This window comes from Canis lupus, chromosome X (assembly GCF_011100685.1).
Source record: "Canis lupus familiaris isolate Mischka breed German Shepherd chromosome X, alternate assembly UU_Cfam_GSD_1.0, whole genome shotgun sequence".
NCBI lineage: Eukaryota > Metazoa > Chordata > Mammalia > Carnivora > Canidae > Canis > Canis lupus.
In genome coordinates this window covers 35,768,129-35,791,752 of record NC_049260.1, presented here as the reverse complement: position 1 = coordinate 35,791,752, position 23,624 = coordinate 35,768,129, and the positions used below count along the sequence as shown (strand labels likewise).

General features: G+C 37.3%; 1 protein-coding gene across 3 annotated transcripts in view; it reads right to left on the bottom strand.

Moving 5' to 3' along the window:
• USP9X (ubiquitin specific peptidase 9 X-linked) overlaps nt 1–23,624 on the bottom strand; it is a 179,127-nt gene that overhangs the window by 27,843 nt on the left and 127,660 nt on the right. For all 3 annotated transcript variants that reach the window (XM_038587199.1, XM_038587198.1, XM_038587200.1), the window contains exons 22-32: nt 22,799–22,929; nt 22,327–22,605; nt 20,129–20,254; nt 18,792–18,917; nt 17,312–17,478; nt 13,506–13,614; nt 13,134–13,280; nt 12,196–12,342; nt 10,914–11,136; nt 8,361–8,581; nt 4,327–4,517 (exon numbers count right to left, since the gene is read on the bottom strand). In XM_038587199.1, the coding sequence (XP_038443127.1) occupies nt 4,327–4,517; nt 8,361–8,581; nt 10,914–11,136; nt 12,196–12,342; nt 13,134–13,280; nt 13,506–13,614; nt 17,312–17,478; nt 18,792–18,917; nt 20,129–20,254; nt 22,327–22,605; nt 22,799–22,929 (1,867 nt within the window). The remainder of the gene's footprint in view (nt 1–4,326; nt 4,518–8,360; nt 8,582–10,913; nt 11,137–12,195; nt 12,343–13,133; nt 13,281–13,505; nt 13,615–17,311; nt 17,479–18,791; nt 18,918–20,128; nt 20,255–22,326; nt 22,606–22,798; nt 22,930–23,624) is intronic.

The window sequence follows — 23,624 nt, the reverse complement described above, 5'->3', positions numbered from 1 at the left end:
CTCAGCATGGAGCCCAATGTGGGGCTTGGACTCACGACCCTGAGACCAACACCTGAGCTGAGATAGAGTCTAATGCTTAACTGAATGAGCCATCCAGGTGCCCCTTCAATTGTATATTAGACTTAAATTTGATACAGTGAGCTTAAAATAAAACACATGTCCTTTTGTTAGAATCAACTTGTTTCATTACTGAAAATGACATCAATCCATTCTATTTATTTTCAAATTATGGTCAATTCCCCATACTTTCAAACATGTAGTCAAACCATTAATTACAAAAGGGAAAAGGTACTTCCAAAATGAACAGATCTGTTAAGATACCAAGTTAATATCACCAATCATCAAACTGATACCATGTATCTCCCAATGTAATGCAATGAGAAGCATGCAACATCATCTATCGTAGGTTTTTTTTTTTTGCCAAAAAACATTTAACCTGAATCTAATCATAAGGAAATTATCACACAAATCGAGAGAAATTCTGAAAGACAAAATTTCAGTACCATACAAGTCATGACAAGTTAGGAGATTATTTTAAAGAAAACTAAAGAGGTAACAACCAAATTCCTGTGAATCCTTTCAGGATCAGTCTGGGATTGAAAAAAAAGGTTACAAAGAACATTTTGGGGGAAATCAGAATACACACTAATGAGTATTAGGCATTACTATTACTCTTTTATAAAAATATTTAAAGGTAGACAAATATTTTCCATTCCTTTTTAAAAGTAATCTCTATACCCAACGTGGGAGCTCAAATTCACGACTCCCTAAATCAAGAGTCATTTAGGAATTATTAAATCAACATTAAATTTTATTGAGTGTGATAATGGTATTATATAGAAGTAGGAAAGTATCTTTATTCTTAGCTGATACAGACTGAAACACATGTAGGTGTGGGTGGATAAAGTATCATATTTACAACCTACCATGAACTGGTTCAGAAGAACCAAAACCCAAGTACAGCTGACACTGGTACAAAGGTCTGAACTATGTGGATCCACTACTTATACACGGATATTTTTTCTATATAGTTTAGTACCATTAATATATTCTCTTCCTTATGATTTTTTTTTAAAAAATGATTTTCATTACATTTTATTTCCTCCTTTTCTTACCTGACTGTAAGAATGTATTTCTTACATATATATATATATATACACACAAAATGTTAATTGACTATTTATATTATTCAAGAGTAGCAGGCTATTCAGTTTTGGGCGCATCAAAAGTTATATGTAGATTTTCAACTGTGAGGGGGAATTAATTGATGCCCCTAACTCCCACACTATTCAAGGGCTAACTGTATACATGTAAGTAAGCATGGCAAAATGTTAACAACTGGTACATCTGGTTAGAGTAGAACATAAAAGGTGATCACTATCCTACTTCATCACCTTTTCTATTGATGTCAAATTTTTCAAAATCAACAGTTGGGCGTGGGGTGGCGAATGTGGTTAACCCACATGTATCAGCAGTCTGTGTCTAAAGTGATTATCAGGGGTGCCTGGATGGCTCAATTGGTTGGGCATCTGCTTTAGGCTCAGGTCATGGTCCTGGGGTCCTGGGATCAAGCCTCACTTCAGGCTCCCTGCTTAGTGGGGAACCTGCTTCACCCTCTCCCTCTGCCCTCCCCCCTATCCCCACTTGTGCATGCTCTTAAATAAATTCTTAAAAAATAAAAAATAAAGTGAGAATTGTCCAGAAGTGCTAGTCTAGATGAACTGGAAGCTCCACTGGCATACAAAGTAATTTAGAAATAAAAAAATGCAAATGTATTGTCAGAGAGAAAATTATTTATAACTGAATGACAAATTTTAAGAAACATAAAAAGGGGAGAGTAATTTGGAAGAGGAAGAACACAAATGCTAATAGCCTTATTTATGGCAGAGATGGGACAAGCTGGGGAAAGAACGAACTAGAATAGTCAGGAGGGCAAGGGGTGTGCCAGGTGATGGGACAGAAAGAGTAAAAGCAGAGCTGGGAAGGAGGGTGGTGCATGCAAACCAGTAGTATGGATTAAGCAGGGCCTAGTTAAGGGAATCAGAGGAATTTATATGGTTGAGTCACAGAAAAGCCACTATACTATAAAGCAGTGGTTTCAGAAGAAATCTAAATAGTATCCTTATAGGGAAAAGGGAATGTGCTCTGATAGAATCAGGAAAGATAGAGATTGGGGCAGCAGTGTCAGGTGACCCTCTACTTCTGCTCTCAGTTGATGGGTGAGACCTTTAAGAGATTCTAAGGCGGAAAAAAAAAAAAAAAAAAAGAGATTCTAAGGCGTATTATTTAAAAAGTGCACTGCTATGAAGGATATTAGAGCCTTCTGCATATACAGTAAAAAGAGTTAAGTGGTTGTACTGTGGTATTATAGTGCAGTGCATGAAACACATAATAGATTATTTTTATTTATTTTTTAAATTTTTATTTATTTATTCATGAGAGATCGAGACAGGAGACAGAGAGAGAGAGGCAGAGACATAGGCAGAGGGAGTAGCAGGCTCCACGCAGGGAGCCTGACGTGGGACTCGATCCTGGGTCTCCAGGATCACACTCTGGGCTGAAGGCAGCGCTAAACTGCTGAGCTACCCAGGCTGCCCTAGATGATGATTTTAAAAAAGGTATTTAACCCATCTTTCCTAGAAAATTCTACCTCAGGATAGTCAAATTGTTGGTGAGGGAAAAGTATCCCTTTACTTACTTTTTTTAAAGGTTTTATTTATTTATTCATGAGAGAGAGAGAGAGAGAGAGGGAGGCAGAGACACAGGCAGAGGGACAAGAAGGCTCCATGCAGGGAGGCCAATGTGAGACTCAATCTCGGGACTCCAGGATCACACCATGGGCCGAAGGTAGGCGCCAAGCCACTGAGCCACCCAGGGATCCCGAAAGTATCCCTTTATACGTAGATCTAACTAGTAAATCAAAGAAGGATAAAAGGAGACCACTATCATTTTGTAACTGTGATGAAATACTCTAAGGCACTGATGATAAAATGGCTGTGAACATGGGAAAGACATTACATACCTCTCTTCACTGATGTAAACATTACTATCTATAAGGTAGCTTTGCCTAGCATTTTAAAAAAAGAAAGAACACCTTGATCTCATTAAGTCTCTAGATCTCACTCCTTATTTATAGGAAATACAGTGGACTGAAAGAAAACAGAAAATACAAGAACACCATAGGTATCCCATCAATAAAATCCAGATGGTATGCAACTTTACAGCATAAACTACCTACTCTTCCCCCAACAAACTGCAAGGGTGAAAACTGATTAGAGGGAGGAGTCATAGTAACATTTGAGGTATATGGACTTCATTTGGGTCCCAATTCCAAAAAATTCATAGTAAAAACCAATTGTGAGAAAATTGAGTCAATCTGAACACTGATAAGGATATTAAGGACTTTTAAAAGTCATGGTAATATTATCATTATTATGTTTAAAAAAGGCCATCCGAGATACATACTGCAATATTTACAGATGAAAATGTAGACTAAATGAGATTGGGCATGAGTCAACAACTGCTGAGGCTGGGGGAAGGAGTACATAAGGGCTCACACGGTTCTCCCTACTTCTCTGAATGTGAAAAGTTTTTAAAATAAAATATTCAGATTTTTAAAAGATTTTGTTTATTCATGAGAAACACACACAGAGAGAGGCAGAGACACACAGGCAGAGAGAGAAGCAGGCTCCATGCAGGGAGCCCAATGTGGGACTTGATCCCGGGACTCCAGGATTACAGCCTGGGCCGAAGGCAGGCACTCAACCGCTGAGCCACCCAGGTGTCCCAAAAATTTTTCATATCTTAGGAGACTAGAGAATGCTGCCTCTTCAAACTATGATACTCTCTACCTCCAACTTTGAAGACAACGAGAGAAAAATACATTAAGAAGTTTGATTATTATAGCTGACCCCACACGGTTGAAAATCTGCCTAGAACTTTGGACTCCCCCAAACTTACTTAACTACTAAGAGCTTACTGTTGCTTTGAAGTCTTACCTATGACACAAAGAAGTGATTAACAAATATTTAGTATGTTTTATGTATTATATATACTGTATTCTCACAATAAAGTAAGCTGGCGAAAAGGAAATATTAAGAAACCATAGGGGGAAAAAAAGCCACACCTAAAGTACTTTACTGTATTCACTGGAAAAAAAACCCCAAAACCCGTGCAATTCAAACTCATGTTTTTCAGGGTCACCTGTACTACTGCTTAAATATTAAACATAAAGGTGCCTTCCAACATGTATGTTACAAGGTTGACATTAGTGTATGGAGATGTTCATAAAGGTTTAAGCAGTATTCCTGTCTATCTATAGTTTACCTGAATTGTTTCCAAAATCCTCTGGGCACATAGTATTGCAGTCGAGAAGCTGCTAAATGACCAAAGATGACTTGAAGGTGCCTTAAAACACCAATATTATACTCTTTCCTATCCTCTGTTTTACTCAGTGCTGGTTTGTCTTCAAATTGTTGAGGATATCCAAATACATCATCTCTGGGATCAACATTGCTCTAGAAATGAAAAAATACTAGTAAGTTAATCCAACTTTAAAGTACAGTAAAATATGTTGAGACAAACACCAGTTAGTGAACAAATGATTAATCATTTCTACTTCTATTTATTTCCAAAGCACTTAACTTCCAATTTAAAAATTTTAATTTAAAATATTAAGGTTTATCTCCACCATTCCACAGAAGAGTTGTCAGAAAGGAACAACCCTATGTATCAGAAAGGGAGATAATGAAGGCAACGTAGCAGAGTGTGGTGTTTGACACAGACTGATCTGGACGCCAGTGCTGATACTTAGAAGTTGGCTAACTTAGAGCCGATCAACTACTCCAATGTTTCTTTTTTTTTTTTTTTTTTTATTTATTTATGATAGTCACAGAGAGAGAGAGAGAGAGCAGCAGAGACACAGGCAGAGGGAGAAGCAGACTCCATGCACCGGGAGCCCGACGTGGGATTCGATCCCGGGTCTCCAGGATCGCGCCCTGGGCCAAAGGCAGGCGCCAAACCGCTGTGCCACCCAGGGATCCCTACTCCAATGTTTCTAAACTTCAGTTTCCTCATGGGGATGTGTAGCTATGGTGAGAATTATAAAGTGCTCAGAACTGTGAACAGTTGGGATGCCCGGGTGGCTCAGTGGTTAAGCGTCTGCCTTCAGCTCAGGTCATGATCCGGGAGTCCCAGGATCGAGTCTCCCATTGGGCTCCCTGCATGGAAACTGCCTCTCTCTCTGCCTGTGTTTGCCTCTCTCTCCGTGTCTCTCATGAATAAATAAATAAAATCTTCAAAACAAAACTGTGAACACTCAATAAAATATGCCTGTTAAGAGTAGCACTCTTAAAAAAATGCTGGAAAAACAAGATATCACCAATGCAAAAGAATAAAGTTGGACTCCTTTCTAACACTATATATAAAAATTAAAACAATACAGAACAAAGACCTGAATGCAAGAGCTAAAATTACGAAACTCTTAACTTTTGTGCAAAGAAATTGAAACCCTTGTATACTGTTGGTAGAAATGTAAAACAGTGCAGCTACTGCGGACCAGTTTCTTAAAAAATTAAAAATAGAATTACCACATGATCCAGCAATTCCATTTCTGGATATATGCCCAGACGAAGTGAAAGAAAGGTCTTAAAGAGATATTTGGGCACCCATGTTCATAGGAGTACTATTCATAATCACTAAAAGGTGGAAGCAACCCAAGTGTCCACCGATGGATAAATAACCAAAATGTGATCTATCCACAGAGTGGACTATTATTCAGTCTTAAACAGGAAGAAAATTTGGACACATGATACATGTATAACCTTGAGAACATTATGTTGAATAAGCCAGCCACTAAAAGACAAATATGGTATGATTCCACTTATCTGAAGTACTTAGAATAGTCAATTTGTAGAGATGGAAAGAGAATTGTGGTATCAGGGACCTTTGATACAGAAACAGAAAATATCCAATCCCTGCCCATGAGAAGCTCTCTGAATAGAGAAGAAACAGGAGCACAGGCAAAAATCAAAGAACCAAACAAACAAACAAACAAACAAAACAAACAAAACAACCCTAAGTGCAGTGAAGTGCCGAGGCAACACAGAGCAGAAGGTATTATGAGAGCAAAGATGGGACACTTTATTTGAAATTGCATATTTTGTCTGTCTTATTTTCTTCTTGCCAATACAATTAGCATTCTCTCCCTGACCTTACCTATAACATCCCAGAGATGTGATGGGCTATAGAAACAGAATTTCAATTTTAATTTCTACTCAGAGGAGTGGTTATTAAATGGCTATAGGTATAAACATCCCCGCTATGAAGCTTTTTAAAAAAGTAAACAATGGGGTGCCTGGGGGTCTGCCTTTGGCTCAGGTCATGATCCCAGGGTCCTGGGATGGAGCGTCATATTGGGCTCCCTGTGCAGCAGGGAGCATGCTTTTCCCTCTACACCCTCCCCTTCTCCCTGTTCATGCTCATGTGCATGCTCTGTCTCTGAAATAAATATTAAAAAAAAAAAAAAAAAGTAAACAATGCGCAGACCCTGATCCCTGGGGTGATGTGGTTCAGTAGATTTGGGGGAAGAACTGGGACAAGCATATGTTTCAGAAGCCATGTAAGCGTTAAACTACATCAGAGCAAAAAGCTCTGGTGACTGAAGAGAGGGAAGGAGGAAGGAACCACTGAAGATATTTACAGTTAGAAAACATTCTGGCTTCTCTCTGCAGTTCTCACCAACACCACGAACAGGAAAAGATAAAATAAAAATAAACACAGGATGGATACAAACATGACCACAACTTAAGTCTTGCAGTATTCTCTCTTTAAAGATCTGTGCCATAGTTACGTCAAATATGATACGTCACTACAACCTAACTTTTCTATAGCTTTATTGTGCAGTGGATACTTGGTAGGCAGCCTAAATTTGTCATAAGACCACATGACATATGAAGCAGAGAGAAGTTTGTTACCTAAGCAAGAAGAGCTATGATCTGGGGCAAATATAAAAGTAACCTAAAAGCAACTGGTAATAGTATAAAACTTGACATAAATTAATTTTTTAAAAAAGATTTTATTTATTCATGAGACACACAGAGAGAGGCAGAGAGATTGGAAAAGAGAAAAGCAGGTTCCCTCAGGAGCCTGATGTGGGACTCGATCCTAGGACCCTGGATCACAACCTGAGCTGAAGGCAGACGTTCAACCACTGAGCCACCCAGGTGCCCCAACTTGGCATAAATTAATGGAGATATAAATAAAAATGATAGAAAAGTGAAAATATAATTTAAATTGTTATAAAAATGAAGATCCTTCATTATGCAAACTCCAAATTATACTAAACACGTCACAGAAAAAATGAGAACGTGACCTACTGCTTTAAAAATATATAAACTAACCACAATGAGATACCACCTCACACCAGTGAGAATGGGGGAAATTAACAAGGCAGGAAACCACAAATGTTGGAGAGGATGCGGAGAAAAAGGAACCCTCTTGCACTGTTGGTGGGAATGTGAAATGGTGCAGCCACTCTGGAAAACTGTGTGGAGGTTCCTCAAAGAGTTAAAAATAGATCTGCCCTACGACCCAGCAATTGCACTGCTGGGGATTTACCCCAAAGATACAGATGCAGTGAAACGCCAGGACACCTGCACCCCGATGTTTATAGCCAAACTGTGGAAGGAGCCTCGGTGTCCATCGAAAAATGAATGGATAAAGAAGATGTGGTTTATATATACAATGGAATATTACTCAGCCATTAGAAATGACAAATACCCACCCACCATTTGCTTCGACATGGATGGAACTGGAGGGTATTATGCTGAGTAAAATAAGTCAATCGGAGAAGGATAAACATTATATGGTCTCATTCATTTGGGGAATATAAGTAATAGTGAAAGGGAATAGAGGGGAAGGGAGAAGAAATAGGTAGGAAATACCAGAAAGGGAGACAGAACATGGAAGACTCCTAACTCCGGGAAACGAACTAGGGGTGGTGGAAGGAGAGGAGGGCGGGGGGTGGGGGTGACTGGGTGGCAGGCACTGAGGGGGGCACTTGACGGGATGAGCACTGGGTGTTATTCTTTATGTTGGCAAATTGAACACCAATAAAAAATAAATTTATTATTAAAAAACATATAAACTATCATGAAAATCAACTATAGTTTAAAGTTTGGTAGCTAGTGAGCACTAGATTATGTGTGTCAGGACGTAGCAGTCCATGATGGGAGACTCCAGCTTTATTTTCAAATAAATGTATGTCAACATGTCCAATGAAAGTACAACATTCTGTCAGAGAGAATGATAGCATCTGGTAGCAGAACAAACATAAAACAGAAAAGCTGAATAAAATTTACCTCATTGTCCTGCTTCTCATCCCCAGACATATCATCATCTACATCACTACCTGTGCCTTCAATTGCAAGAATACCGTTCCTAATGGAGGGAATCATGTAGAGTTGCTGAATCACAGAATTCATGTAACAAGTAGCACCAGCATTTTTCAGGCCCACAAATCCTTTAGGTGGGCGGGGTCCAACAGGTGGCAGATATTCCCACTCTGTAAGTGCTTCACAAGCTGAGAGAAGGGAAAAGATTCCTGTAGCATTAACACAACCATTTTGTTCAGTTTTTAGCTCTGTTAAGATGGTAAGTTAACATTATCAACAGTCCCACTACTTCTTCAGCCAGCTGAAGCAGTACATTGAGTATACATTTCCCTCTTGACAAACTGAAGGTATGTGGCAACATGCACCCCTATAGGGATTCTTACCCCACCATTTGAGAACCTGTGTTTTACCTGAGGCTGCTTCTACGGGAAATGTCAGAAGCAGTCTCATGAGATGGTACAATGCTAACTTCTATGTGCTCACTTTACTTTTAGTTTTTATTATTTAGTCATTATGAACTTTTTTTTTTCAACTTATGTTTTTAAAGTGCCTTCAAATTCATTCTGACATATAATGTTAATATAAATACACCAAAGTATTCTATAGCTTGCTCAGTTTTGAAGCATCCTGGGACCACCTGGGATCATACCCAGATTCCGTTGCTTACCAACTCTTTCACCTTCAGGTAAGCTTCTGTTTCCTCCCTAATAAATGTACAAAGAGTAACACTTGCTTTGCCTATAATCACAATGTTATTTTGAGGAGCTAATCAAATAGTGGATTTGAAAGTTCTGTGAGAATTTTAAATCACTGTACATCTCCCTCTACCTGGTATAAATCTGGAAGCAGTGTAAATATTATCACTGTCTATGGAACTGGTTAAGTAAATTTCAATTAGGTATACTGAAATGAAAAGTATATAACCAATAAATGGAACTAGACAGATACGTATTGTCGATAGGGAACAACTGTAGATATATGAAGGGGAAAACAAAGTGAAGACACTCTGTATACTATATGCCAATCTGTGGTTAAAAACAAACAACTAAACCAAAAAAGATTTTGTTTCCATACAGAAATGCTGGAAGGACAGACAGACAAACTGATGATAATGGTTACAGCTATTAAAGAGGAGCTGGAGATTAAAATGGGCAGGAAACATACTTTGTAGCATGTAGCTTCTTTGGTATTTCAAATTTTTACTATGCACATGTACTACTTAAAAAACAAGCAGCCTTTTTGTTTCTGTTATCTTTGAACCTGTGAAGGGGTACTCAGAAGAGGACTTCTGAAAATGCCAATATATCTGGAGTGCTAATGGTCCAAGGCCATGTTGTGGTGGCTTGAAGTGGGGTCCTCCAAAACCACAGTGAGCACACAGCTCACCTTAAAATTGAAGGCGTTGATGCCCGAGATGAAGTAATTCTATACAGGCAAGAGATGTGCGCACATGTACAAAGGAAAGGATGACACGGTGACTCCTGGTGGCAAATTGAACAAAACCAGATGAATCTGGGGAAAGGTTACCCATGCCCATGGAAGCAGTGGTATGGTTCATGCCAAATTCCAAAGCAAGCCTCTTGTTAAGGCCACAAAACAGAATCTGTGTGATACTGTACCCCTTGAAGGTGTAAGATTATTGAATATTAAATTAATAAATCTGTGATTTGTTAAATCAAAAAACTGAGAAAAGACTCTTCTTTAAGTTAAAAAACCCCAAACACCCCACCACACACACACGGTAGAATAAAGGATCTAACCTTTTAAGGAGACAGTTTAATCAGAATCTCCTAAAATGTTATTTAAAAATGTCCTTATATTTTGAAATACAATGTATGAAGAAATAATATCACATTTTTAAATATTTACCAGAATCAATTACATCTTTAAGCTTTGTAAGATAAATAAACACTGGTTTTCTTCTCTTAAATTATTTGTGCTATTATTATTTTCTTCTTTTTAGGGGTCATTTAATATTGCTTTCACCCTTTTGGAGCTTCAGTTCAGATCTCTATGATCTGGAGTCTATAGTCTATCTCAAGGGCTTCATGTGAGCATTAACTGAGGAAAAAAAGTGAATTAGAATGTTATCTTCTCACATTCTAATCTTTAAAACCAGATTATGAGTTCACATAAAAATATTATTAAAAAGCTTCTAAGAGAGGGCCTGAAAGGTTTTCCAATGCATGCAACACAAGTTTTAAGTTTGAACTCTGGCATTATTTTGACTACTTATCATGTTGTGGTTTGGGTTTTTTCCAGATTTGATGGAGATGAAATTTTGCTAAATACACAAACCCCTTATAGGAAGAAATTTAGAAACACTTGAAAATTTTTCTGCATCAAGGTTTTTCAATTATAATGCTGTTAAATTATACATTCATTTCCTACAAATGTTAAACTAGTTGCTGAAAGAAAAACATGAGTTGAAGATGTTTACTGAAGGAAAAATAGGAAAATAGAATTTGAACACATTAGAGAATTATCTGTCATCACAACATTGTATTTTAGTATACTTACTTGTTATTGCTGTGCCAATGTAATACATTTCAGTCAAAGAATCTACTATCTGTTTGAGATTCCTCACACAGCCAACAGCTAATGCTACAAGTAACTCAAAACCAGCATTAATGGTAGCTGGGGAGCTACAGACTGGAATTGCCTGTTCAGCAGGCAGTTCTCCGTTTCTCATATATTGCAGGTAAACATTGGATGCAGGGAAGATGAAATCATCAATTAATTCCTGTAAGAGTTGAAAAAAGGATTGTATGTTAACAATTACATATGTATATTATATAAATAGTTATATTTTATAAAGGTTTATACATATGACACAAAGTTGTGTGTATGTGTATGTATGTATATATACATTTCTTTTTTGAGGAAAGTTAAGAAATGACTCTTGGAAGGAAATAATGTCAGAATTAAAGATAATTAAAGATAATCTGAGAAAACTTACTTGGATTTTCTAATAAAAAGATTCTGCTTTAAGGAGAAGGAGAAGCAGGCTCCCTGCTTAGCAAGGGCTCCATCCCAGAGTCCTGGGATTCTGACCTGAGCCAAAGGCAGATGCTTAACCAAGGAAGCTACCCAGGGACCCCAAGTTTACCCCTTTAATCTTATGTATACCAAAACTCATTTTGAATAAAAATAACATGTACTAAAATGAATACTTTTTGCTTCCTAACTATATGCGTAAAGAAAGTCATTAAAGAAATATCACAGACGAGATGCAGCCTTACAAATAGGTCTGTCTTGGGACGCCTGGGTGGCTCAATGGTCTAGCATCTGCCTTCGGTTCATGGCATGATCCCGGAGTCCTGGGATCCAGTCCCACATTGGGCTCCCTGCATAGAGTCTCCTTCTCCCTCTGCCTATGTCTCTGCCTCTCTTTGTGTCTCTCATGAATAAATAAAATCTTAAAAACAACAACAACAAAAAAAACAAATAGGTCTTGTTTTAAATAGACCAATAAAGTGAAAAATCCAGATTTTTTCTTTTTAAAGATTTTATTTATTCATTCATGAGACATACACAGAGAGACAGAGACATAGGCAGACGGAGAAGCAGGCTCCCCATAGCGAGCCTGATGCAGGACTTAATCCCAGGACCCCGGATCATGCCCTGAGTTGAGGGAGATGCTCAACGACTAAGCCACCCAGGTGCCCTGTAGAGATTCTTAGAAAGCAGAAACAGAAAAGGTCAAGATAATACACCAAAGACAGGATATTATAAGCCAACCAGATATATTTGGAAACAAACATTTAGGAGGTTATGATATCTGGTGTAGGACAAAACTTACTTTAATGAGATTAGCACCTCCTTTTTCACAACCAATATGATACTTTTTCTCAGGGGTTTGAAAGGCCAGTAATTCTTTTGTTACCCCAAGGTGGCCTTCTAAGATAGTCTCTTCAACACCTGTTTCACCTGTTCTTTTAACATCATCCTGCCAAAGAAAAAACAACAAATGCTTAACTTATGGAAGGGAGGAATGGAGGCAGAGAGGATCCACAATTAGAGAACTAGACATACATGTAGTAATCCCCCCAAACGTTTCCATTCTTTTAAAAAAATCCACACACACACACAGTCCAGTGTAGTTAACGTAGTGTCATATTACTTTCAGGTGTACAGTCGAGTGATTCAACACTTCCATACATCATCCAGTGCTTATCATAAAAAGTGCCCTCAATTCCCATCACCTATTCCCCTCACCCCGCTCACCTCCCCTTTGATAACCATCTATTTGTTCTTTATAGTTAAGAGTCTGTTTCTTGCCAAAGCTTTCCCTTCTAGGCAAGAAAAGTTCTCTTCAGAACTTTCTCAGGGCAATAAAAGCTATGAATCTCTTCTGAAATAAATTCCCATACAATTCTGAGTAAAGAGTATCCAGTGTTAAGAACAAGAGTTAAGCGATAGTCTATACACACGGATTTTCGAGGAGAACAATTCAAACATTTTTGAAGATGAAAATTTGCAAAAAGGCCCAAGATTCTAAAATGGAAGAGGCTGAAAAAAAATCAGTATTTCAAGTTTCAAGTAAAACAAAGCATTTTATAAAACTTGTTAGGCATTCATTCTGTGAATCATCAGTTCCTAAGGCCCACCATCAGAGTATATTACCTGGTCCTTTTTATTGTTTTTTGGTGTGCTTCACCTAACCAATGTGCTCAAAACTACAAACTATTAACAAAAAACTCTATCAATACAATAAACACAGTATTAAAGGTAACTTACCCTAATTCTTTTAAGCCAATCAATTTCATTATTGAGAAGAACTTCAGCATTGGGTATATTAATATTACTGTTGTAAGCATAATTAAGAAGGTGCCTTAAGAGGGTGAAGTAGTCGCCTGAATGCTTAGCTCTCTCTCTGGCTGTGCTCTGAAACAATAAAGTAGAATAATGTGAATTTACATGTCCATGCTCAGAAGCCACTTTTTAAAAACCTAGAGTTAACTAGAGCAGAGGACTAAAACAGTATGAAAAGTTACAAATATTTAATAAATATAAGCTGTTCTAACTTGAATATAAGCTAAAACCATAAATTCCTGAATGCCTTGTTTAAAGAATTAATCACATTAAGAAGCATATTAAAAAATATCTCACCCCCAACACGGTAAAGAGCAGAGTAATGAAGAAAAGTAGAGGCCTGTGTCCCATGCAACATCTGGTGCACATTAAAAAGAACTGCTCCTGTGCCACCTGGCGAACAGTTCTGAAATAAAAATGTTTCACATTTAACATATTTGCATGAAGGAAAAAAAAAGAAAGATTCCAACACTGATCTCTTTTGGGGGGAGGAGTGGAGTGGAATAAAGGGTATATTATAAGTAAAGATACAAGAATACAAGGTAACACTCCCTTAAGCCGGCAACATAGAACAGATGAACTTAGGCTGCATGGCAAGAACTATAACCTCAAATTGTCATAGAGGGATGCCTTGTAACACCCCTTTCTTGGAACAAGATGGAAGATGGAAGTGCTCCACTGGATACATCTTATGGACACTGCAAACTACATTTAATGGAAAACTATCTTGTTTCTGTCTTTGCGCTAGCCAACAGAGAGCTTAGAGCCAAATTTATAGCTCAGTGTAAAGGACATGACAGCATATTTTTCATATACTAACCTCCCCCCCGGGATATATCTAGGTTTCTAGAAAGCTGTACATAGTCTTCTATAAACCAGGACTTTAGAAGCCTTGTGGGTTGAATTTGATGGAACCCAAGTATATTGAAATCAGGAGTACCTAAGTTTTCTGAGGACAAAGTCCTTAACTTTTATTAGATTTTCAAAGGTGTATGTCATTTACACTGTCCTACTTTATTTTTTTAAAACTTATGTATGCAGCCCAAATAAAGTAGGATCTATCATATTTGTATTTGTCATTTCTTGGTGAAATCTCCCCCATACATGTAGGCTTCTATAATGCTTCCAAAGAAATACATGCCTATCAATAAATCCTGTGGCCTCTATCTTTACATCATACTCAAAATCTCATTTCTCACTACTTCTAATACTACCATACTTCAAGCCACTGTCATCTTTTATTTGGATTAATAGTCTTATTTTTCCTGACAAGTTAGAATTTATTCTCAACAAAGCAACCAGAATAAACTCAGAATGTTAGTAGCTAGAGCACATCATTCCTCTGCTCAAAACCCTACAATGGGATGCCATCTCAAGGTAAAAAACAAAACAAAAAACCCAAAAAACCCACAAACAAGCCTCATGTTGTTATAATGACCTATAAAATCCTAACAGGCTGCCTGTTAACTTTCTGACCTCACCTCCTATATAGCTGCCCATCCCTTACTCACTGCTCCAGTCACACTAGTTTCCTTGCTGTTCTTTAACACATCAGGCATGTTCTGGTCTTGGGATATTTACATCTGTTGTTCCTTCTGCTTAAAACACATTTCCCCCATTATCTACATGGATCACTAACTTCCTCTTTCAGAGTTTTGTTTAAATGTCACTTTCTTAGGAAGCTTCTCTATCTTATATAAAACCAAACTCTGATTCTCCATTACTTATCACCTTCCCTGCTTTCTTTCCATAGTATTATTATATAACATACTATATATATTTTTCCCCACATGTCTGCCCCTTCCCAATCCCTATCTTCTGTAGTCTGTAGACTCCAAGGCTGACATTTTATCTATTTACTGCTATATCCCTAATAGCTAGAATAGTGCCTGATACATAATAGGTACTTGCTAAATTATTTACCAATGAGACTGCCTAACCATATTAAAATCGAACACTACTTAGATCTCAGCATCAACACCTTCTGTAAGCTGACTCCCACTAATCTCCTTTACAGTATTATCCTGTACTTCTCTTTCATACATCAAACCAGACTACTCAGCTTTTCTCTGAAAGCACTACTCCAGGGGTGGGAAACTCAAATGCCTCTGTTATGTCAATCAGAGATAACAAAGGAGTTAAATAGGTAGGATATAAGGCAAAAGGAGGTAGAAGGGGCAGGAAGAAACATAGCCACATAAAGGAATTTAAATCCAATTGTAGGTGATTACAGTAAGTTCAATGTTATGATGTATAAACAGACCTCATTTAATATGAACAGAGGTCTGGGAGACTTCCCAGAAAATTTACTAGAAAACGTGGCATTGCGGTTGAAACTTCTAAGTAGAAGCAAGGGCCAAATTGAGATGTTTATAAGCCAAATTTAAATGTTTAGACTTAATTCAAAGGCAATGGGAAGGCATAGAAAAAAGACTTTTTAGGAGGAAAACAACATGATCTTGCTTGGCAAAGATCATGCTGTTTGCAGTGTGGTACCCAGATTAGAGTAATAACTTAGTAGTGCAGCACTGGGGTGGGAAGATTAAGGATACTTCAGTTGTCCGGGCAAGGAGTGCTGGTTGCTTAGACAAGGGTAGAAGCAATATGGAGGAGGAGGAGGAAAGTATATGGAGTCCAACAATACATAAATAAAAACATCATAATGGGGAGTGTAGTTGAGGGGCAGAACCGCCAATGCCCATCTTCCTTTGTATGCATGTAAGTCTAACTCAAACATGAGCTTACATGTTACATTCTACATAGAACCTTTATTCCTGCTCTTCCCAGGTAGAAATTAACTCACTCCTCTTCTAATTCCCAGAGTGCTTTGCCGTTTATGACACTAATTACTCTCTCAAAGCTCTCAAGTGTAAAAACTACTTTTTGTGACTATGGACTTTCATTGCCAAGCACCAATAGGGACTCAAATTAATTTGCTCATGGATTATAATTATACAGAATATAATTGTGTGGCAGAAAGTTAAAACTCAAGAGGTAGAACGTTGCCCTATAACTTCAGCCTTAGTTCTGCCAGCAGCAGTCTACTTTGGCGTTACTACAGAATTAAGAAGAAAACATATGTGGGAAATGCACAGTACATGGGTATACTGGTTAGTAATATTATACAAGTATAAACTCTGCCTGAAGGGCAGCTTCATGTATGCAGGGACATAATCCAGTATCTGAAACAGTCTCTCATGAACAAATAAAGAAAATTAAATCCTGTCAAAGGATTTTCTGAATTTCAAGGAAATTACCAAGGAACTTCTAAAATAGTATCCATTTCAACTAAATCATTTAATAGCATCCTCTAAAACAAGTGAGTTTGTATCTATTCCATTAACGTACTATTTTTTTAAAGAAAAAAGCTTTATCACTAGGTTTTATTTCAGCACTTATATTTTGACTTTACATTAAAATCATCATTGATTTCTGTCATTGCTAAATGACATGAGAGAATAATCAAAACGAACATTTTCTGACTTTTCACAAAATTTATGTAAGATAGATTAATTACATGGAACAGTGACACTAATTAGAGCTCCAGTTTAAAAAGTTACCTCAGGAAGGTCAGGATTATAACATGAGGATGGAAACCAGTATTTTCTACAAATATGATGGACTTGCACAAAAAAGAAGTCCAAAACAAAGTTAATATCGTTGATCAAATGATCTCGAATTGAAAATGAGGGCTTTATATAGTTGCTCTTTATTCTCATTATAAAATGAAAAAGTTCTTACCATAACCGTGCTTGTGAATTTCACACTGAATTAATCATTTCTCTTGAAACAAAAAACCCTGAAATCTACCTATCCAAGATAGGAGGTGAAAATTATAACTGAAATCTTACAAACCAGATTTTAAAAATTAGAGAAAAATTTACTTTGAAGTTTAATGTTGCCATTTTACAGGGACTAAAACCAAAGTTAGGTCTAGGGAAAATATGGTTAATTTCCCTAAACATTATTATGCTATAGGGACAATAAATATTTGATTTCTGGTCTGTCTGCAGAGTACAGATTTCTGGGATAAATTCCACCAGCCTAAATTTATTTCTGCATAACAAAAGATCAAGTTTCTTACAATTAAGAAAGATACTTACTTGCTGTGACAGTGCAACAGTAAGTCAATAATGAATGTCTGCCAAGCCTTTTCTTTACTAAGAGCATCTAAGGCTGTCGGAATCAAGGCAAAACATAACGTCATCACTTCCAGTGCTTCACAGCAAACCTGTTCATCTTCCAAGTCTGGCTCATTGCCTGCATTGGTCTGTAAAATTATGGTCAAAGGCAAATTACATAGAGATGCATTTAAGAAAAATCTCAGACAACTGGAACTTAACTTACAGACTCACTTAAACCATTTGGCATCAGCCTCTCTACCTACAACTTGAGATTCGTTTAAGAATAGCACGGGAATGACTAAAATAGACAATGGAGTTTAATTCTGTTATTTTGTTACATCTCAAGGAGCTATGAAGGAGCACACTGAGAATATCACCTGCTTCTTTGTCCTTCAGGTTCCTAGGGATCTTCTGAAGCAACCATCATTCCTTTCTCAAGAGCTACTCTAGCACTGCAGAGTTGGGAACTTATGACTAGTTCCAAAATGTAGTATATCTACAATGAAACTTTATTTCGAAAGCAATATTCTTGGACAATTGTTCAGAAAGGTTCTGAAGGCTTTACAACCTAAAATATACTTGGGTGGGTAGCTAATAAATTGTAATCTGACTTTATCGAAAATTAGTAATTATAATACATGCCTAAAAAAGAACAAGTAAGCATTAAAATACTAGCTGAGTGGGGGTGCCTGGGTGGCTTAGTCGGTTAAGCATCTGCCTTCAGCTCAGGTCATGATACTGGGATCCTGGGATAGAGCCCCACATTGGGCTCCCTGCTCAGCAAGGAGTCTGCTTGTCTCTCTCCCTCTGCCCCTCCTCCTGCTTGTGCTAATAAATTATCTTAAAAAAAGAGAAAAAAACTTATAAAAAGGAAGCTCTACCAAGCCCGGAAATTGCTATAACTTAATTTCCGCTTCTAAATATGCAGCTGTGATTATGAGAGGCAAGTACATGTAACAGGAAATCAAAGAGTCAAACACAGCCTTGCTTATGTAAATAATTTGCTTAATCTAAGGGAAGGTCAGAGATGATACCTCATTTGCTGACACTCTTTCTACTTTTGACTGCTTTAAAAGAGCACCAAAAATACTTAACTGCCAGGACACCACAGCTGATAGTTAACTAAACCAAAATTTACATAGGACAGAAAGATGATGAAAGAAGAACGAAGAGAATAGGGAAAAGCAAATTCAGTAGATCATATTGGACTCTAGTGAGAAGTAGAAAAAGATAGTTTCATCATATTTGAAAAACAAGCTTTATGGCAGGATTCTGCAGTACTGTATTTCCTAAGTAAAATTTTACTATATACTCCATCTTACCTATAGATATTTTTAATTTTCAACCATCCAAGATGCAAATGAGCGGATTTTTAAAAATAGCAGATGTAATGATTCAGCCTCCACACACAATTAAACAACATTTATTTAAAAGGAAAATATTTCAAGGTAATTCTTACCTTCTCATAAATTTTAGTTATTTCTTCATTTGGGCTAAATACTAGCTGTAATGCCCCACATCCTGATGCCCAGATGATTTTCTGAATAGCTCTAATTACACAGATATCAGGCATATATCTTGAAGCCTGCAAGACAATGAGTAATAAAAATTATTTAAGTATTAGAGTAAAATAACTGGAGAAGAAAAAATGTTTCTCCTTGTAAAATAAACAGGAATGGCCATGAGGCAGTACTATAATCTTCATGTTCCCAAACTGCTCTTCCTGTTTGTTTTTTTAACAGCAGTACCACAAAGTATGCTCTTTAAGTTATTATATGGCCCTACATTACTTTCAGAAGAATATTAAAGACTATAAAGATGATCCCACCAATCTACATTCTACTCGGTTTTTCCCCATGAAAAAATGAAAACCAAGTCCACACAAATGCTTATACAGAATGGTCATAGCAGCTTTATTCATAGCCAGAAAGGGGAAACAATCCACATGTACTTTACCAAGTGTATGGATGTGGAATATTCATAATGAGATACTACTCAGCAGTAAAAAAGGAATGGACTGATGATCCACACAACATAGATAATTCTCAACATCATTATTCAGAGTGCAAGAAGCTAGACATAAAAGACCACACACTGTATGTAGAATTATATCTATATAAAACTGTAGAAAATGCAAACTATTCTATAGTGACAAAAGATCACTGTTACCTGGGGTAGAGGGAAGAGGGGAATGCAAAGGGACATCACAGAGTGATGGAAATGTTCTGAGTCCTGATTATGGTGATGGTTTCATACATACATGCCTTTTTTTTTGAAGATTTTATTTTTTATTTTTTTAATTTTTTGAAGATTTTATTTATTTATTCATGAGAGACAGGAGAGGCAGAGACACAGGCAGAGGGAGAAGCAGGCTCCATGCAGAGAGCCCGATGTGGGACTCGATCCCAGGACTCCAGGATCACGCCCTGGGCCAAAGACAGGCGCTAAACAGGCAGAGCCACCCAGGAATTCCCATACATGCTTTTGTTAAAATTGAATTAGACACTTTAAAAGGATGTTTATTGTACAGAAAGAGGATTCAAACTGGAAAATACTAACATTAATATTAGATAAAATTCATGTTAGGGGAACTCTAGACTGAGAAAGTGATTACAGTGAGTGGGCCCACGAAAATTCAGTCTTAATTAAATTGTGATAAGGGTTATTTCTTAATTAAACAGAGGGCCAAAAGTAGAAAAGATCTTGCAAGATTTCACAGCTTAAAATTCTTTTTTTTATTTTTTATTTATTTCTTTAAAATTCTTAATACTAAGTATTAAAATATTTAATACTAACCTCATCAGATATTTGCTGAGCAAGACGAATGGATACATTTCTAAGCATGCACTCAGATGATGGATTAGGAATGCTCTGAAGGGCACTCTGCAGCACCACAGCTTGATCATGAGTAACTTGGTTGACCTGAAAAAATGTAACCATTTGGTTTGAAGAAAGTAATTTGTACAGAACCAGACCCAACCACTTGCTCCCCACCCATCACCACTCCCTCAGAACCACACACACACACACACACACACACACACACACACACACACACAGTCAACGGTGATTTACACAAAAAGCGGACCATATTGCCAAAAATAGGGCCTCCACTTTTTCTTGTGCAATGTAGTGTTAACATGTCCCTCTGCAAACACCCATTCTAGATCAATTCAATTCCTGTCTCTACATGTGGGCTCAGTGTATCTTACAGATTTAAGTAATAAACTAAACTGATGGTCCCAACCCTATCTAGAGACTCAATAAATTATCCCAGATCTCTCAAATGTGCTCTTGGGCAGATCCTGCTCTGCTTTCTCCTGGTCATCATTTTGTTCTTTGAAAAGGAGAAACATTGAGGAATTTCAGTAACAGATCAATCTATCTACCTACCTACCTAACAAAATAATAAAATAAAATAAAATAAAATAAAATAAAATAAAATAAAATAAAATAAAATAAAATAAAATAAAATAAAATAAAATAAAATAAATAAAATAAATAAAATAAAATAAAATAAAATAAAATAAAAAACAGATTAGTTTTACATAGCCAGGCCATTGTGACTACCTTTCCAGTTGTAATTCCCTTTCTCTATACTGTAAATGATATAAACTCAGGCCCTTTGTTTTTCTTTACTGTTTTAATGGACAGTTCCTAATGTATATAAAACCAGAGATAATAGTATTATTAACTTTCATGTACCAGCTTCAATAATTATGAACAAAGGATCAATAGTGTTTTATCTAACCACTCTCCCTCCCTCCCTTTTCAACCCCAGGATTATTATCATTTTTTAACGTTTTAATTTATTTGACAGAGAAAGCACAAGCAGTGGGAGCGGCAGGTAAAAAGAGAGGAAGAAGCTGACTCCCTGCTGAGCAAGGAGCCTAATGAGGGCTAGATCCTACAACCCTGGGTTCATGACCTAAGCCAAAGGTAGACATTCAACCAACTGAGCCACCCAGGAGCCCCAATCCCAGAATTATTATTATTAAAAGATTTATTTATTTATTCATTCAGAGAGAGAGAGAGAGAGAGAGAGAGAGAGAGAGGCAGAGACACAGGCAGAGGGAGAAGCGGGATCCATGCAGGAAGCCTGCTGTGGGACTCGATCCGGGGTCTCCAGGATCACGCCCTGGGCTACAGCTGGCGCTAAACCGCTGCGCCACCGGTGCTGCCCCCCAGAATTATTTTGAAGCAAATCCTGCATATCATATAGTTTCCCCTGTAAATATTTTAGCAATTATTAAAAATAAAAAGGGAGGGGGCACCTCACTTAAAACATAACCATAGTATCATTATCACACCTAAAACAATTACAAGTGCTATTATGATAATACATGCAGTATTATTCCATATCACATATTTAATATATCACATAACTAATCAACATTCCAATTCCCTGATTAAGACCCAAGTCATTTATAAAAAAGAGAATCTACATTCCTGAAGCCTTTATCTCCTGTTGATTAATTTAGTAAAACCATCACTTGTGATCAATATAGAAAACTTCAAATTTTAGTCAGAATTAAGTGCATAGTTTGACCTCTCATAAGTAGACATTGAATTCTGGCATGCCTTGAGGACTTTTGGTGAGATGGATTAAGGATGCCACCAAGACAAAAATAGAGTTGGAATAAGCTCAGAACTAGAGGATAAGCCTATCAAGGTGGGAAGAGAGGCTGGCAACAGGGTAGTAAATCAGTTAAAGTTTTCTTACTACCACGTTTATCTTCATCCATCTGCCAGGTACAAGTTAGTAAGAGATCCATATGGAGTTTTTATCAGGCTTAAAGGAGTAGGGAGGAATTGTCCTCTTAGAGTAGTCAGGAAATACCATTTTCACTTTTCATACAAATTTAATAGATGAAACCCTCTAAATTAAGATTCCACTAGAAAGGAACTCGAAACATCCTGAATCAACTCTGAACTCGAACTTTAAAAATTACCATTTATTACTATAAATAAGATATTTTTTAAAAAGTGGTTACCGATGTCATGGGATTCACGCCTTCTACACCTGGCTGACAAGCTTCTGCCACAGCTCGAACATGGCCATAGCCAATGGCAGTTAGCAACAGTTTGGCTATTTTAAGAGCATTGAGGTAAGCACCCCTTCGAGTTTCCATATCTGCATTTGGTAGGAAGTTATTTCTGGTTAGCATGCTCAGGACAAGGGGTAGGCCACCACTTTTTAAGAAGTGAAATTGAAAATCAGACGAGTCATCAGCCAGGGGTGCACCAGCAGGCATTAACAAGGCATAGACTACCTGGAAAAAGAAAAGGATCATATTAAAAGGGTTTTAAAAAGTAACTTCTATTTTCCCTATTATCACTGCTAAGAAATTCTTGACCATTTAAAAATATTTCAAATTTTCAAATTTTATCCATGTTCTTCACATTACCACATAAAAAGGTCAAGTTCAAAGAATATGAAATAAATTCAAAAGGGAAAATACCAACCTCTGTTAGGTACAGCACTTGTGAGGCTGAAGGACCAAAGAAGAGGGAGTCAAGAGATGGACTAAGGCTGCTTTCTCCAAGTTTGGCGTGGTCTAAACAAATAGCTCTTAATTTTTCTATTGTTGTGCTATCTGAAAGAAAACAAGATAGTCTAAAACACAACACCATTCATCCATTCATAGTGTTTCACTTTTGATATTTTGAAAATTACTTCAGTGTGGCATAACAATCAGTTCATTGAGTTATATAGGCTCATACTTCACAAGACATAGCCAGATCTGGATTGATTTAAAACAAGAAAAAAAAACAAAAACCCACCATCAACCATGACTCCTATCAGTCAACCCAAACATGAAGGAGGCAGTCTCCACCTAATCAGAGACCTCAAATCAACACGCCTCCTCAGCCACTAGAAACCTAAAAAATACAGTACACTTCAAAAGAAAGAATTCTTACTGAAACTAACAAAAGAGAAAAAGTGAGAAGTCTTCCAACTTCTCTACTGTTCACCTTTATGACACTATGCATTAACTATTTTATTTTACTGAATATGAGCTTAGTGGTACCTTAGGAGGTGAATTTTAAAACAAACAATGGTGAAGAAAAAAAGGAATACAGGCGCACCCTTTGCCTAACAGCACGGCCCTTCTCTTTATTGAAAGACCTACATTAGGGATGCCTGGGGGGCTCAGCAGTTGAGCGTTTGCCTTTGGTTTGCCTTAGGTTCAGGGAGTTCGAGGAGTCCCTATCAGGCTCTCCTGGAGGAGACTGCTTCTCCCTCTGCCTGTGTCTCTGCCTCTCTGTCTCATGAATAAATAAATAAAAT